Source organism: Alexandromys fortis, unplaced genomic scaffold, assembly GCF_014885135.2.
Source record: "Alexandromys fortis isolate MF-2015 unplaced genomic scaffold, M_Fortis_MF-2015_v1.1 scaffold_221, whole genome shotgun sequence".
Lineage (NCBI taxonomy): Eukaryota > Metazoa > Chordata > Mammalia > Rodentia > Cricetidae > Alexandromys > Alexandromys fortis.
Window position 1 is genome coordinate 743,928 of NW_026068096.1, and position 15,398 is coordinate 759,325.

Here is a 15,398-nt window from a genome sequence, read left to right on the forward strand (position 1 = left end):
CACACCACAGCCTGGAGGGTCAGTCTGTCCCCCTGGCACACAGGAGACATAGCAAGGCCCCTCAGATACTGTACACATGGAAAACCGTTGGTTAGAGTTGGATGCAGGCTACTGGTAGGTCCGTGGGGGTGGGGCCTGCACCCATGGGGAATGGGGTTCCTGCCCTCATACCTGAAGACCCAGCCTTGCAGCCAGCTACCCTGTCCCTTCCCTGCTAACAGCTTCACAGGCAACAGGAAACCAAGCCCTGTCAGGGAGGCAGGCGGAGGCCGGCACCCGGCAAGCTCTTGGCTAGGAAGGCACAGGCCTTTAGGACCAATCTCTGTGTTTCTGAGTGACTGCAGAGAATGGCCTTAGCCTGTTCTGTAGTCTTCAGGGTGAGTAACCCCAGGGCCTGACTGTATTGTCCCCAGTGTTGGTGATCATCTGCCTTGGAGGCCATGCTTTTGGGGTGCAGTGCTTAGTATTGGAGAGAGACTTGCAGGTGACGATAGACACCTACTTCTACCTGTCTGCCTGTTACCAACACAGCCGTTCTCATTTGTCGTCAGAGCCAGCAACTGTGAGAACTTCATGATGGTGATCCCGGCACTTGGTAGGCAGAGGTCTCTGAGAGTTGGAGACCAGCCTCATCTACAGAGCGAGTTCCAGGACGGCCAGGGTCACACAAAAACCCTGAGTAGGAAATTTAAAAAAAGGGTGGGGGGTTCTTTGGTGTGTCCATGCCAAAGCATGCATGTGATGTCAGTCAGGTGTCTCCTATCATGTGGCACTCAGTGATGGAACTAGACTCTTCAAATTCGGGGGTATGTGCCTTTACCAGGCCAGCCATCATGGCTGGCCCATCTTCAAGGACACTGATTCACCTATATAAAGGTCCTCATTTTTGACTGGGGCTGGGGGGGGGGGAGTGGAGTAGAATACGCTCAGAAACAAGCTGTGTGCCCTTGGGTGAAGGTCGTGGCACCGCATTTAATCCCAGCACTCAGGAGGCAGAGGCAGGTGGATCTCGAGTTAGGGGCCAGCCTGGGCTACAGAATGAGTTCCAGGACAGCCAGGGATAACAAACGCTGTTTCAGAAAAAGTGTGTAGCCAGGAAGCAGCCATGCCATTCTATTTAGCATCTTGTCTCTGGAAGAATGGTCCAGAATTTCAAGATCACACCCTGGCTCAGCCTTGCTATATGGAAAACGTGACTCCATGTCCTTGGGTGGTTTCTTCACTATGTGCACGCTCTCCATTATAGCCCATGGCACCTTTGAAGTCAGCAACCCACAAAAGGGCTAAATAATGGGGCAGGGACTCTCAAGCCTGTTATACTGGCCCTTGAGAAGGCAGGAGAGTCAGTTCAAGGCCAGCTATAGCTAGGTAGTAAGGCATGGGTAGTATGGATTTGCACAGCCGTAGCTTCCCTCTTGTACTTTGTGCCTGCGGTGACATGATGCCCTTTGGGGCATGGCTACTTGACACTGAGTGTCCTTTCCTGGCCTAGACTTGGTGTGGTCCAGGGACACTGCAGGGCCCAGACACCCCACAGAGAATAACTTGAGCCTGTGCTAACCTGGCCCATCCCCAGCATGTTATACACCAGTGCTGGGTTTGGTTTGGTTATTTTGAGACAGGATTTCTCTATGTAGACCAGGCTGGCATAAAACAGATCTGCCTCCCAAGTGCTGGGAATAAAGGCGTGTGCCATCACTGCTCAGCAATGTTTTTGGCTTTCAATGTCAGGGCAGGAAATGGTTCCGTGCTTAAGCGCATTGGCTGTTCTTCTAGAGGACCCAGGTTCTGTTCCTAGCACCCACTCAGTGGCTCAACTAACTCCAGTTCCAGAGAATGTGATGTCCCATTCTGGCCTCCTACAGCACTGCGCATGGTGCATAGACACACATGCCGGCAAAAAGTAATAAACTTGAGTCCCAGCCCAGGGGATGCAGAGGCAGGAGGATCTCTGAGTTCAAGGACAGCCTGGTCTACAGAGTGAATTACTGGGAAGCCAGGGCTACACACAGAGAGAAAAGGGAAAATGACCGGAGGTTGTGTAGATTTCCCTATGTCTCCTTCCTGCAAGCAAAATTTGTTTTTAAAATGCTGCTGTCTCCAGCCCCCAAGGCTTGCAGCATCCGGCCCTCATTCTGAAAACAACCCTGGTGTGAGTCCTGACCAGCCCCGATGTGAGCCTTGCAGGTTCTCCTTGCAGGAACAGGATGAAATGTCCCTAAGTCTCAGTTGGGGCCAGCACTCTGGTGTGGGCCATTCATTCACAAAGTGGGCAGACAGAGCCCTTTCCCCAGGAACTGGGGCTGCAGATGGAGCTGCAAGGAGCTCCAAAATTCCACTGTGTTAGACCTATTCTCAGGGGTGTCTGATATCTGCTTCTCCTGTTCCATTCAAGATCCAAACCACAGAACCAGTTTCACTCCTGCCATCCCAACACTAGGAAGACTAACGGAAGTTCAGGGCCAGAGTGGACTATATAGCTAGGCCCTGTCTCAAGAATTCAGACGAGAAAGGCCAATGGCCGGATGGTGGTGGGGCACGCCTTTAATCCCAGCTCTCGGGAGGCAGAGGCAGGTGGATCTTTGAGTTCGAGGCCAGCCTGGTGTGTAAGAGCTAGTTCCAGGACAGGCTTCAAAGCTACAGACAAACCCTGTCTCAGGGAACCAAACAAACAAAAAAACAAAACCCTTCACTGCAAACTTCCCTGGTGCTTGTTACAGTTCACCTCCTACAGACCCACCATGAACTGCTTTCCTTCAGCTAACTGCCTTTCCCTGGGATATTTTAGAGCTGTGGTCCTAGCATATTCTTTTGCATCCTTTGGGCTCTCTTAATACGATGTCATCGTACACAGTTCGTTTTGATTGCTGCGTGGTTCTGCACTGTATGGACAAACCACGGCATTTCTATCTGCTCATCAATGTTAAGGGTTGGAGTTTGTGGAGGCCCAGATGTGTAAGCCTATTTCCACCTCGAGCAGGGGTCAGAGAGCTGGAACTTCTGTTCCTTTAAGATTATTGTCTGTTTCTCAAACAGAGGTCCCGCCTAGATTTGGTGGGAGAGGTTATTGTCAATAGGGTTGGCTAATATACAGACCTTGTATTTCAGGGATAGAAAATCCAAGGATCCACTAAGTTCCTATTCTTTAGGGAGATGACGTAGGGAGTGGTTTGCCTGCAGGATGTTTTGGTCTAGAATGTGGGTGTGACTTGCCCTCTTGTAGCAACAGAGTGTTTATCTAAGAAGGAAGCCTGAAACCTTCAATTGGTCTGTTCATTTCCTTTTATTATGTATGCTAATGCAGGTTTCTTTTCAGCTGCTCCTACCTTTTGGTGTCAGGGGTATTTTAAGCAATTGGAAATTAAATGCAGGTGATTTTAGTACTCACTGTAACTCCCTCCTCATACTATCCTATGCTTCTGTTTTATTATTTTTCTTGCGTCTTTGTATCCTTTACTAACTCTTCTGATCCCAATGCCCCTGCCCTGGTAAGTGGTATTTTTCTCGAAGCTCGTCTCTGACAGAAGTTTGGGAATTTTGTAATATATGTCATTTTTTTTATAAAATTTGCTTATTTTTATGGTTTTATTTAATTTTTTTATTTTATGTGCATTGGTGTGAAGGTGTCAGATCCCCTGGAACTGAAGTTACAGACAGTTGTGAGCTGCCATGTGGATGCTGGGAATTGAACCCGGGTCCTCTGGAAGAGCAGTCAGTGCTCTTAACCTCTGAGCCATCTCTCCAGCCCTATGTGTCATTTTTTGTTTGTTTCTTTTATGTTTTCTTAGTTTGGGTTTCTGTTGCTGTGAAGAGGCACCGTGACCACGGCAACTTTTTTGTTCTTGAGACAGAGTTCTCTGAGTAGCCATGGCCTACTTTGTAGACCAGGCTCTCCTTGAACTTGGAGATCCACCTATTTTCCCCGCCTGAAAGTTGGGGTAAAAGGTGTGTGCCACTCTGCCTGATTTATCCCAACTCTCATTTTAAAATTTATTATTTTTAGGATGTGCATTGTGTGCACCATCAGTATGCAGGTGTCTGTGCAATATGGTGCATGTGTAAAGGTCAGAGGTCAATCTTTTTTTTTTTAAAGATGTATTTATTATGTATCCAGTGTGTGCCAGCTTGTGTGCCTGCAAGGCAGAAAAGGACACCAGATCCCAGTACAGATGGTTGTGAGCCACATTGTGATGGCTGGAAATTGATCTCAGGACCTCTGGAAGGACAGTCAGTGCTCTTAACCTCTGAGCCATCTCTCCATCCCCCAGAGGTTAATCTTATAGAGTCAGTTCTACCTTTGGGACCAGGGATCACACTTAGCACATCATTCTTTTTTTTTTAATATTTATTTATTATGTATACTATATTCTGTCTGTGTGTGTTTTTGCAGGCCAGAAGAGGGCACCAGATCTCATTACAGATGGTTGTGAGCCACCATGTGGTTGCTGGGAATTGAACTCAGGACCTTGGAAGAGCAGGCAGTGCTCTTAACCGCTGAGCCATCTCTCCAGCCCTCAGTCATCATTCTTGTGATGCCAAGATCCTTTGACCCACTGAAGATTTCAGTGCTCCCATCTCCCTGCCCTGTAGCCATCACGTGGCCTTGCCAGATCTTAACCACAGAAAGTAAAAGGCCGACCTTGAAATCCTCACCTCCCCCCACTTTCCAGGTTGCTGAATCTTTTTAAAAAGTAAGGTGATCAGTTCAGAGAATCTGTTGTAGTGACAAGAAGTTGAGCCCAGCGGCGAGGGTGTGCCGCAGGCCCCATCTGACGCTTCTGTTAGCCTTGGAGGGAAGTTCTTCGTGTGACGGCAGGTAAGGTTCTTTAGAGAGGGTTTTGTCTGGAACATCCCGACTCTCCAACAACAGCTAAGCAGGTCTAATTGATCCAGTCAATGGAATAACACTTAGCAATAAAAAAAGAAACCAGGACTAGACACATGGCTTGGCAGTTAAGAGTACTAGCGGCTCCTGTGCAGGACACGTGTTTGGTGTGATGTGCAGGGGGATCGATCAGCCCTTCTTCTGACCTTGGTCACCAGGTCAGAAGCGCAACAGGGCGCATAGATATACTTGTGGATAAAGCACTCACACACGTAAAATTAAACCAAATCGCCATGTGGTGGTGGCACACAACTTTGATCACTCTGGAAGAAGAGACAGGAGGATCTCTGAGCTTGAGACCTGCCTGCCTACGGAGTGAGTTCCAGGAAAACCAGGACTACACAGAGAAACCCTGTCTTGAACAAAAAAAAAAAAAAAGGGAAAAAAGAGAAAAAGGTAATAAAGCATACGGGTAGTGCCCATGTTGTTGGCATCTATAGTCTGTTCAGGTGCCACGCCATTTCAGGAGACGGTTCCTGGGCTGCAGGTGTGTAAGAGAGAGTACCTTGTCATTAACTGTGGTTGTTACGGGGCACAGTAGATCTCTTGAGCTTGGATTTATGCCTGCTGTCAACAGATATTTGGTGGACTCACGTATCTTCTTAAGTCATCATGAGGGGCTTCAAGAAAGTTTATCTGTAGGAAATCGCTATCAATCACAGGCATTCAGCACCATGCACCCCTGGACAGCTCCCGGCAGCAGCTTCTTCCGGAACTATATGTCCACGTTCCTGTTTCCTGACGGAAGCATTTGGTAGTTGCATTCATAGCTGGGAGGGGGACTGCTTTCCGGAGCCGGTAGGCGTTGCAGAACGATTGGCAGCAGGGCGGGCCAATAGAATCAGGGAACTGTCGAATGGCGCTGACAGCGTCCAATAGACTCTGGCGTGGGCGGGGCGTGGGCAGCGGCTTGCAGCCCAGGGGGTCTCTGCTGGTCCGCTGTGGCGGGGTCCGGACGGCGCGGCGGTTGGCGGCAGGCGGCACCGGCCGGAGACTCTGGGGCCTGGCGGAGGTACGAGGGGCTCGGGGCGGGGCCCAGGGGCCGCGCTCCGGAGCGCGGCTGCACGGAGCACACAGTAGGCGCTCAATAAGTGCTCAACGAGAGAAGGAGCTCGTCGGCCCCCACCCCCTTCGGCCCCAGGGAGCGGCTGCCCAAGCAATTCTCAGCCCGCAGGGCCTCTCGGCCATCCACACACAGCAGGCATTTGTTGGGTGCCTGTTGTATACGCTAGGCTTTGTGTTCACGGTGGGAAGGTCTGTTTTCGGTTTTTTAAAAGTTTACTTAATTATATCATTCATTTTTAATATTTTAAAATATTTAATTAATAGAAGTTAATTTTAGCCTTACCATATTTCATCTTACCTTACTTAATTTTATTTCGTTATTTTCTTTAAAAGAAATTCGTTTCAAATTATTTTGTATATTTCTGTATGTACATCACATGTGTGCAGTGGCCAGAAAAAGGGGTCGGATCCCCTGGGACTGGGTAGAATGTAGACATTCTTTTTTTTTCTTTTTTTCTTTCTTTTTTTTTTTCAAGACAGGGTTTCTCTGTGGTTTTGGAGCCAGTCCTGGAACTAGCTCTTGTAGACCAGGCTGGTCTCGAACTCACAGAGATCCGCCCTGCCTCTGCCTCCCAAGTGCTGGGATTAAAGGCTTGCGCCACCACCACCCGGCGAATGTAGGCATTCTTATCTGCTAAGCTATCTCTCCAGTTCCTATTTTATTATTTTTTCATTTAATTATTTTTCTTTTGGAGACAGGGTCTTCCTACATAGCCCAGGCTGCCCTGGAACTTAACTCCCTACCTAGAGCAGGCTGACCTTAAACTCAGCCTCTGCCTCCAAAGTGCTGGGATTAAAGGAGTGTGCATATTTGTTGTGGAGGGTGGTGTGTGCAAAGTCAAGACAACGTGCGGATCCATTCTCTCTCTTCCTCGCATCTCTCAGGGTCTTCTCGGGTCCTTAGACTTGGTGTGGCACCTTTATTTACACTTTGAGCTTTGTTTCATTATTTTATCTCATTTTTAGCTGAATTTGTGGTTTATTATTTTATTTTTAATTAGGGTCTTGCTGAGTTTTCCAGGCTGATCTCAAACTTGGTGGTAATTCTTCCACTTCATTGTCCCTTGTGCTGAGATTTGTACGTGTCCTGGATCTCACTCTGTAGACCTGGCTGACTTTGAACTCAGAGATCCGCCTGTCTCTGCCTCCCATGTGCTGGGATTAAAGGTGTGCGCTGCCCATGCTGGCCCAGCACAGTTTGTAATTGGTCGTTTTGTGAGAGTGCGCATGTGTATAGTCCAGACATTCGTGTCGGTGTCTTCATTGATCTTTCTTCACTTATAAACAATGGGTGTTCTCTGTATTCGTGTCTGTGCATCCCATATGTGACCAGAAGGGGGCATCGGTTTCCCAGAGCTGTGGGTGCAGCCGGTGCCCTAACTTTGCCATCCTTCCCAGCCTCTGTTTGCACACTGGGTCAATGTGTGTGCACCACGTCCTGGTCATCAAGGTACCGGGACACCAAGTATATAGAGTTCCTTCTGGGGCCGTAAGAAGGGAGCGGGGCTGGACAGGGCCCTGGGAAGGCCCTGACTGCAGCGGGAGAGCTGGGGACTGTGCGGTCAGCAGCCAGGACGACAGTGTTGATGTTTTGTGAGACAGGATCTACAGAGTCACATAGGAGCAGCCTACACTTTGGCCACCACATCTGCTCAGCCAGCCGTCACCTCACGCCTGCTCTGCACCAGGCCTCGAGGTGGGTACCAGGGGTCCAGTCGGGAGCGTGGCTTAGGTGTCTAGAGGAGGCTGTTCCAACTTCCAGAATATAGGGAGTGGTCTGTGCAGAGGCCCTGGGGCTGGTACAGGCCTGTCGTTCAAGACAGGCAAGCTGGTGTGTGGTGAGCTGAGGCCTAACCTCCTGGTAACAGACTGAGTCCCTTGTCAGGACAGCAGTACCCCAGAGAGTGCCCTGAGCGTGTCCTGACACCGATGGGAGCATTCTGTACCTGTGCACAGCATAGAAGCCACTCGGCCAAGGTGGTTACCAGGCACATGGCAGCAGGGGCCAGATGCTAAATAGTATTGAGTTTCATGTTTCCTGCGTGAGTGTGCATGTGAGTGTGCGTGTGTCTGCATGTGTGTGCACATGTGTTGTCCTCAGCCCCTTGCCATCTTGGTTTTGGAGGCAGGGTCTCAGGAACCGCCTGTGAGTCGAGCATGGCTGACCGGTTAGTGACTCCCATGGATAACGTGGCTGCCATTGTCCTCACAGCTGCCGGGCAGAGCCATGAGCCCCCAGCCCTGCGGCTGGGGCCGGTAGCCCCTGAAGCTCTGGTGTGTGACTCCATGTCTGGTTTGGCCCTGCGGTGACCAGTGTGACCCTGGTGGCCACCATGACTAAGCTCCTGGTGGCGAAGCTGCTCTGCATGGTGGGCATGTTCTTCTTCATGCTGCTGGGCTCCCTGTTGCCCGTGAAGGTCATTGAGGCCGACTTTGAGAAGGCACACCGCTCGAAAAAGGTCCTCTCTCTGTGTAACACCTTCGGAGGTGGTGTCTTCCTGGCCACGTGTTTCAACGCACTGCTGCCTGCAGTGAGAGACAAGGTGAGACCCTGCAGGCGGGCTGGGCAGAGGGCTAGTGGGGGCTCCCTGCTGGGCACATGTGAGGGATTGTCTCACAGAAGGGCCTGGGTAGGCGTGGCCTTCCAGCAGCTGCCTCATCATCAGCGACTTGGGGACTCAGTCCTGCAGCCTGGGCTGTCTCTTTCTTTTTTTAATATTTTATTTTTTTTAATTAATTTATTTTATTATGTGTACAACATTCTGCTTCCCACACACCAGAAGAGGGCGCCAGATCTCATTACAGATGGTTGTGAGCCATCATGTGGTTGCTGGGAATTGAACTCAGTACCTCTGGAAGAGCAGTCAGTGCTCTCAAGCTCTGAGCCATCTCTCCAGCCCTGGGCTGTCTCTTTCAAGGCCACAGTGAGCTCAGGAAGTCCTGAGCTGGGGTGTTCTCCTCCAGGGCGTGTGGGGGGGGGCTTGGCTCTTTCTGCAAAGCCCCAGCCGGTCAGGGCCAGCTTCTGCCTTCTGAACCACAAGCTATGGTGGCCACTTTCTTTGTCAGTGAGTGTGTGGCTGCGGTGACCTGGCCTCGCCCAGCCCTCAGGTACCTTCCCCTCCTCCAGGCCTGAACTTGTGCTGTGGCCTTGCTAGTCCCTGTCCATTGATACCTTACCGCATTAGGGGTAGGCCCCACGCATTCTTTGGCTCAAGCACAGTTCACAGATGCTGCCTCTCGTGGACAGATCCATTGCTGGGAGGGAAGAGGGCGCCCTGTCCCGTGGCTGCAGCAGCCCAGGAGGACGGAGGGCAGCTTTGCATGTGTATCTCAGGTGGTTGAGTATTTATTGTGTGTGTGCCAGTGCATGTGGATGCCAGAGGCTTTCTAGAGTCAGTGGGTCCCACGGATTCGAACTCAGAATGTCAGACTTGGCTGCAAGTACCATCACCCTTGGGCCGTCTCGCCACCTCCCCCCTCCCTTTTTTTTTTTTTTTTCTTTTCTAAAAACGCTTTGTTTTTGGCAGTGCTGGTGTCGGAACCTGAGCGAGGAAATGCTCAGGCACGCTTGGGCCCCCTGGGTTTCAGCCTTGGTGTGACCTGGGCTGTGTCTTTTGTTGCCTGCCACCACACCAACTCTGCGTGGCACACGCGAGTGACTCCTTCAGGCCGGGTCTCCACGCAGCCCAGGCTGCCCTTGAGCACCTCCCAAGGGTCCCCTGCCTGGAATGGGAGGCCTGCAGCTGACTCAGCCCTGTTCCCGCAGCTGCGGCAGGTGCTGAGCCTGGGCCACATCAGCACGGACTACCCGCTGGCCGAGACACTCATGATGGTGGGCTTTTTCCTCACCGTGTTTGTGGAGCAGCTGGTGTTGACCTTCCGCCGGGAGCGGCCGCCTTTCATCGACCTGGAGACCTTCAACGCGGGCTCGGACGCAGGGAGCGACTCGGAGTATGAGAGCCCGTTTGTGGGTGCGGGCGGCCGTGGCCGCGGGCTGTACCCCGAGCCCACAGCGCACACACATGGTGCAGGGCTGCGGCTGCGGGAGCTAGGACGCCCTGGCCCGCTGCGGCTGCTCAGCCTGGTATTCGCGCTGTCGGCACACTCGGTGTTCGAGGGCCTGGCACTGGGGCTGCAGGAGGAGGGTGAGCGTGTGATCAGCCTGTTTGTGGGTGTGGCTGTCCACGAGACGCTGGTGGCCGTGGCCCTGGGCATCAGCATGGCCCGCAGTGCAGTGCCGCTGAGGGACGCAGCCAAGCTGGCAGTGACTGTAAGCGCCATGATCCCCGTGGGCATCGGGCTGGGCCTGGGCATCGAGAGCGCCCGCAGCGTAGGCAGCAGCGTGGCCTCGGCGCTGCTGCAGGGCCTGGCCGGTGGCACCTTCCTGTTCGTCACCTTCCTGGAAATCCTGGCTAAGGAGCTGGAGGAGAGGAGCGAGCAGCTGCTCAAGGTGCTGTTCCTCGTGCTGGGCTATGCCGTCCTGGCCGGCATGGTCTTCCTCAAGTGGTGACGGCACTCGCCTGCCTGTCACCTGCTGCCCACCTGAGCTGTGGGTTTCCACAGGACACACAGGTCACGTTCTGCGCCAGCCGCACTCCAGGGCCACGGCCCACACGGGGCTTCCCGTACTCCACCCACTGATAATGCTTTCAAAAGAAGTCTTAAAGTTCTTTACCAAAGCCTTGTGGCCATGTCACCTCATGTCCCCGTCACTCCACCTGTCCCTGCCAACACTGCTGAGCCACCAGGGATGGAGTGTGGGGAGCTGCTGCACCCTCCACCCCATGTTCCCAACATGTTCTGTGTAGCCCAGGCCCTGCCCGCCATTGTCACCCAAGTTTTTCCAGCTGCTCCAGCATGCCGTGTGACAGGTGCATCAAATGAGCAAGGAACTCCTTCCCAGGGGACAGCCCAGTGCTGGCCGGGCCCTCAGGAACCCACTCTTGCTTCCAGAGTGGATGGGGACCGCGACTCCAGGGCCAAGCATGTGGTCTCCTGGGAGGGAGTGGGACGTGGGGAGTGGCTTGGTGGTCACGTCTGAGTTATGTCCTCACCACTGGGGTCTCCAGAAAACACAAGGGGAGACTCCCAGGATGCGGGCAGGAACTCAGCTCCTAGCAACCATGGTGCCTGTTGCCGTGGCAACACCAGCATCCTGGGACAACCTGAGTGAGAACTCTTCCTCTGGGGACTAAGGCTGGCACAGCCTACCCCTTTTCATGACCTTGGCTCTGTCCACCAGGCACCACCTCAACATTGTCCCCTTGGTGGCTGGATGTCAGACTCCTATCTAGTGCCACATCACCATGGCAAGGCGACCCCTGCCTGGGTCCTACTCAGAAGATATGAAGTACAAAGAACAGGGCTTTGGGGGCAACTGGGCCTTAGGCAGTGTCCCCAGAGCCCCAGGGCCTGGGCCACCTCAGTGCTGTAATAAGCCAGGGTTCACATGGCACTTCCAGACATCAGGGCATGCGGGACCCGGTGCCTCCAGGGAGGGACCAACTGTTGCGACCATGAAGTCTAACCCCGTCTCTGCAGGTGTGGGGACAAGCCCACAGTGCCACCTGGCACGCCCCCGGTGCTTTTCTTCCACCCTCCACGTAACACCCATGGGACATCTAAGTGTTCCACATCTTCCCTTGAGCCCAGGTGAGCCCTCATGGAGCCACCGTGCCAGCGCAGGTGTGGGCGTAGGTGACAAAAGACCATACCCGAGTAGGATGCACCTGATCCCTGTCTGACCATCCCAGCAGGAAGACTGTACCCCCTATGGCTGCATTAAGTGGGACCCTCTTCCCAGCACCAACTACTCTGCCCCTGGGAACACCAGCAAGCCTGTGTGCCTGTCACCATGGACCTGGTCCCCTCCCCATCAGTCCTATGAGTCTCTGAGAGTCATCCCAAGCACCAGCTCCCTGGCAACTGTGGGAGCTTCTGCCTCCCCTACAGACCTTCGGGTCCAGGTAGCAGCATCCTTGGAGGGGTGGGGATCCCAGGCCCAGGAGACACCCGCCATCACTCCTCAGGCCTGCCTGGCCACGTGTATAGTGGGCAAAGAAGTGGGCCTGGGAACTCAGGAGGCCCTTGGGCTCCCCGTGCTGTGGACTAGGATGGGAGCTTGTGTCAGTGAAACCAGTCACTTCTCATATTGGAGTGCAAAGAAGCAGGGTGAGCATCCTGCCTGGCACCACAGTGACCCCTTGCTGGGGTGGTCCCTCTGACTGTAGCAGGTATGACTGGAGAGGTAGTACCGCCCATGGCCACCCACACACACCACACCGCCTCCTGTGGGGGTGGGGCGGGCGGCCCCACTTCACTGCTGATGTGTAATAACATGTCAGCCTCTCAGGGCTTGTTTGTGTTCCGCTAACAGAAGTTATTAGTGCGGCAGGCGAGATCAGCAGGCAGCTCCTGGCGCCCTGCCTCTCTCGCTGGTGCAGGGGCCAGGAGGGCCGTTGCCTGCATCCCACCCGCCAAGGGAGCACCTCAGTCTGTGTTCCCCCATGGGGGGGTGCTGGGGCCTTCTGGGTGTCTGCGGACTCCACCTGCCCTCACCCAGGAGCTCCCTGATGTGGGACAAACATGCGTCCCAGGTGTCTCCCTGAGTCTTCCAGGGGAGGGGGGTCACACATGTAAGTCGTCCCCATGCCGCCGTGAACTTAGGAAGCTGCCATTCAGCTGAGAGAAATGAAATGAACATGTCAGTATCATCAGACACTGTCCCCACAGAAGGAAGAAAAGTCAAGGGACAAGGCTGATAAAGAACTCAGTGGGCAAGGGGGGAGTTGTCTATTTATGGTGACAGAACTGACTCCTGCCAATTGTCCTGCTCAGTGGCACCTGTGCAGGCACAGGTGTGTGTTCCCCCCATGTAAAAAAAATTAAGGGTTTTTTTTTTGATTTGGGGGGTTTTTACTTTGTTTTTGTTTTGAGACAGGGTTTCTCTTTGTAGCCCTGGCTGTCCTGGAACTCACTCTGTAGCCCAGGCTGACCTCGAACTCACAGAGATCCTCCTGCCTCTGCCTCCAGAGTGCTGGGATTAAAGGGATGCGCCATAACCACCCAGCTAAGAAAATAGTTTTTATTTGATCCTACTGTACCTATTGGTTTCGTGGGAGCCTAGGCAGTTTCGTGGATGCTCACCTTAGTAGACCTGGATGGAGGTGGGTGGTCCTTGGACTTCCCACAGGGCAGGGAACCCTGATAGCTCTTTGGGCTGAAGAGGGAGGGGGACTTGAATGGGGGAGGGGGAGGGAAAGGGGAGGCAGCGGTGGGGAAGAGACAGAAATCTTTAATAAATAAATTTAAAAATTAAAAAAAATAGTTTTTAAACCGGGAATAATATCCATGACTAATCCCAGCATTCCAGAGGCAGAGGCTGGTGGATATCTGTGAGTTCCAGGCCAGCCTGATCTACAAAGTGAGCACTATCTCAAAAAATACAATAAGCGGGGCTGGAGCGATGGCTCAGTGGTTAGAGCACTGGCTGCTCTTCCAGAGGACCCGGGTTCGATTCCCAGCACCCACATGGCAGTTCCAGAGAATTTAACAGTCTCACACAGATATACATTCAGGCAAAACACCAAGGCACATGAAATATAAAGAAAAAATAAAATAAGGATTTGAACTATTTTGGGTCTATTTTGTTTCTGTGAGTGGATGTTTTGCATCCGTGTTGTCTTTGCACAACGTGTGTCTCTAGTCCCCAAGGAGATCAGGAGATGACATCATCCGTCTCCACAGAGTCCAGGCTGGTCAGGGCAGCAGTCTAGCTGCTGTCTCAAAGAAGACAAAATACTGGGCTCCAAAATGCCAGTCCATGTATTTTGGGATTTTCTTTGTGTGGCTGGTGTGTGTGTGTCTGTGCAGTGCCTGCAGAGGTCTGAAGGTAGCGTCAGGAGTAACAGATGGTTGTGAGGCACCATGTCCTCTGAGAGCGGCCGGCACTAACCGCTGAGCTACCCACTGCCCTCCCCGTCCTTGTGTCAGCACGGCGGGCTCGCAGCTGCAATGCCTCAGCCTCCCTGGTGCTGCCCTGGCAGGGTCGAACCATGCTGCTAGGTAGATTTGGGTTCTGAGGACCCATCTTTTTCAGGTCCTGTTGGGAAACACTTCATGACTTTATGATGGAGCAATCTCCCCAGGCCCTTTCTGCAGCCCCTTCTGCTGGTGGGGGCAGAGCAGGGCTTGGTAGGCAGGCTAGAACTCCAGACTGCGGTGTGGGCTGCCTAGCCTCTAGAGCTCCTGTGCCCAGATACCTGCCCTACACGGCTCTGCAAGGTGCGCTTGGGGCAGAGCGCAATACCCCAAGCCCCAGCCAGCCACAGAGCCCTGCTGTGGGAAGAGGCAGGAACGGAGCCTGTCTCCAGTGGCTCCTGATCCCAGAGCCTGGCCTGGCGTCTATAAATAGCAGCGGTATGTGGACAGGCACCTCCGTGTGAGTCAGCCTGGGCTGGTACTTGAAGGAGCCAGGGGGCCGGCCAGAGCTGGGCTCAGCACTCACTGTTGGTCTCTTAGGGAAGCCAGGTGGCCAGGAGCCTAGTCAGAGGAAGCTTGACCGCTCGCCCCAAGCCTCCCCCTCCTCCATGCCCAGCGCCTGAGAAAGGGGGCCACTCTGTGGGTTTGTTCCCAGCTACTGAGGGGTGATGGCAGGAGTCTCTAGGGGTGCTTCTGTGGGACAGAGGTTTTACTTCTTATCTCTGGACTCAGGGTAGGAGGAACGGAGACACCATCTGAGGGTCCCCACAGTGCAAGGGTAGGAGGGAGGTGAATTCTTAGCTCTAGGCAGCCCAGGCTGAGGCACATACAGAAAAAGGAGAACTGGACCATGAGATCCTTGAACACACACACCAAATTGGACTATGACCCAGGAAGAAGGAGCCATGTTAGAATTAAGGAGAGGGCCAGATGGTGGCGGCACACACCTTTAACCCCAGCACCCAGGAGGCAGAGGCAGGCGGATCTCTGTGAATTTGAGGCCAGCCTGGGCTACAGAACAGTTCCTAGACAGTCAGAGCAGCATAAAAAATCCTGTTCTGAAAACAAAACACCGGGGCTGGAGAGATGGCTCAGTGGTTAAGAGCATTGCCTGCTCTTCCAAAGGTCCTGAGTTCAATTCCCGGCAATCACATGGTGGCTCACAACCATCTGTAATGAGGTCTGATGCCCTCTTCTAGCCTGCAGACATACACACAGACAGAATATTGTACACATAATAAATAAATATTAAAAAAAAATAAAACAAAACACCAACAAAAGAACTGAGGAGGGGAAGGAGGAGGTGGGCGGGGGCGGGGGAAACAGAGCAGAGGGCTAAGTGGAGCCCCGGGCACACGGTTTCCATCCCAGTAATAGGAGCACCAGCCTAATCTACAGAGCAAGACCATGTCACAAACAAAACATTTCTCTCTCTCTCTCTCTCTCTCTCTCTCTCTCTCTCTCTCTC

General features: G+C 53.0%; 1 protein-coding gene across 2 annotated transcripts; it reads left to right on the forward strand.

The window, feature by feature from the left end:
- The first annotated feature begins 13 nt into the window (after positions 1 to 13).
- Slc39a3 (solute carrier family 39 member 3) lies at positions 14 to 13,174 on the forward strand. Of its 2 annotated transcripts, none has more exons than XM_050123454.1 (4): positions 14 to 5,897; positions 7,553 to 7,646; positions 8,163 to 8,493; positions 9,717 to 13,174. In XM_050123454.1, exons 3-4 carry the CDS (start codon positions 8,284 to 8,286, stop codon positions 10,458 to 10,460), a joined length of 954 nt encoding a protein of 317 aa, XP_049979411.1. In that variant the 5' UTR covers positions 14 to 5,897; positions 7,553 to 7,646; positions 8,163 to 8,283; the 3' UTR covers positions 10,461 to 13,174. The 2 variants fall into 2 exon arrangements, with proteins under 2 accessions (XP_049979411.1, XP_049979412.1); XM_050123455.1 differs by lacking the exon at positions 14 to 5,897 and adding an exon at positions 5,914 to 6,139.
- Positions 13,175 to 15,398: the final 2,224 nt, after the last annotated feature.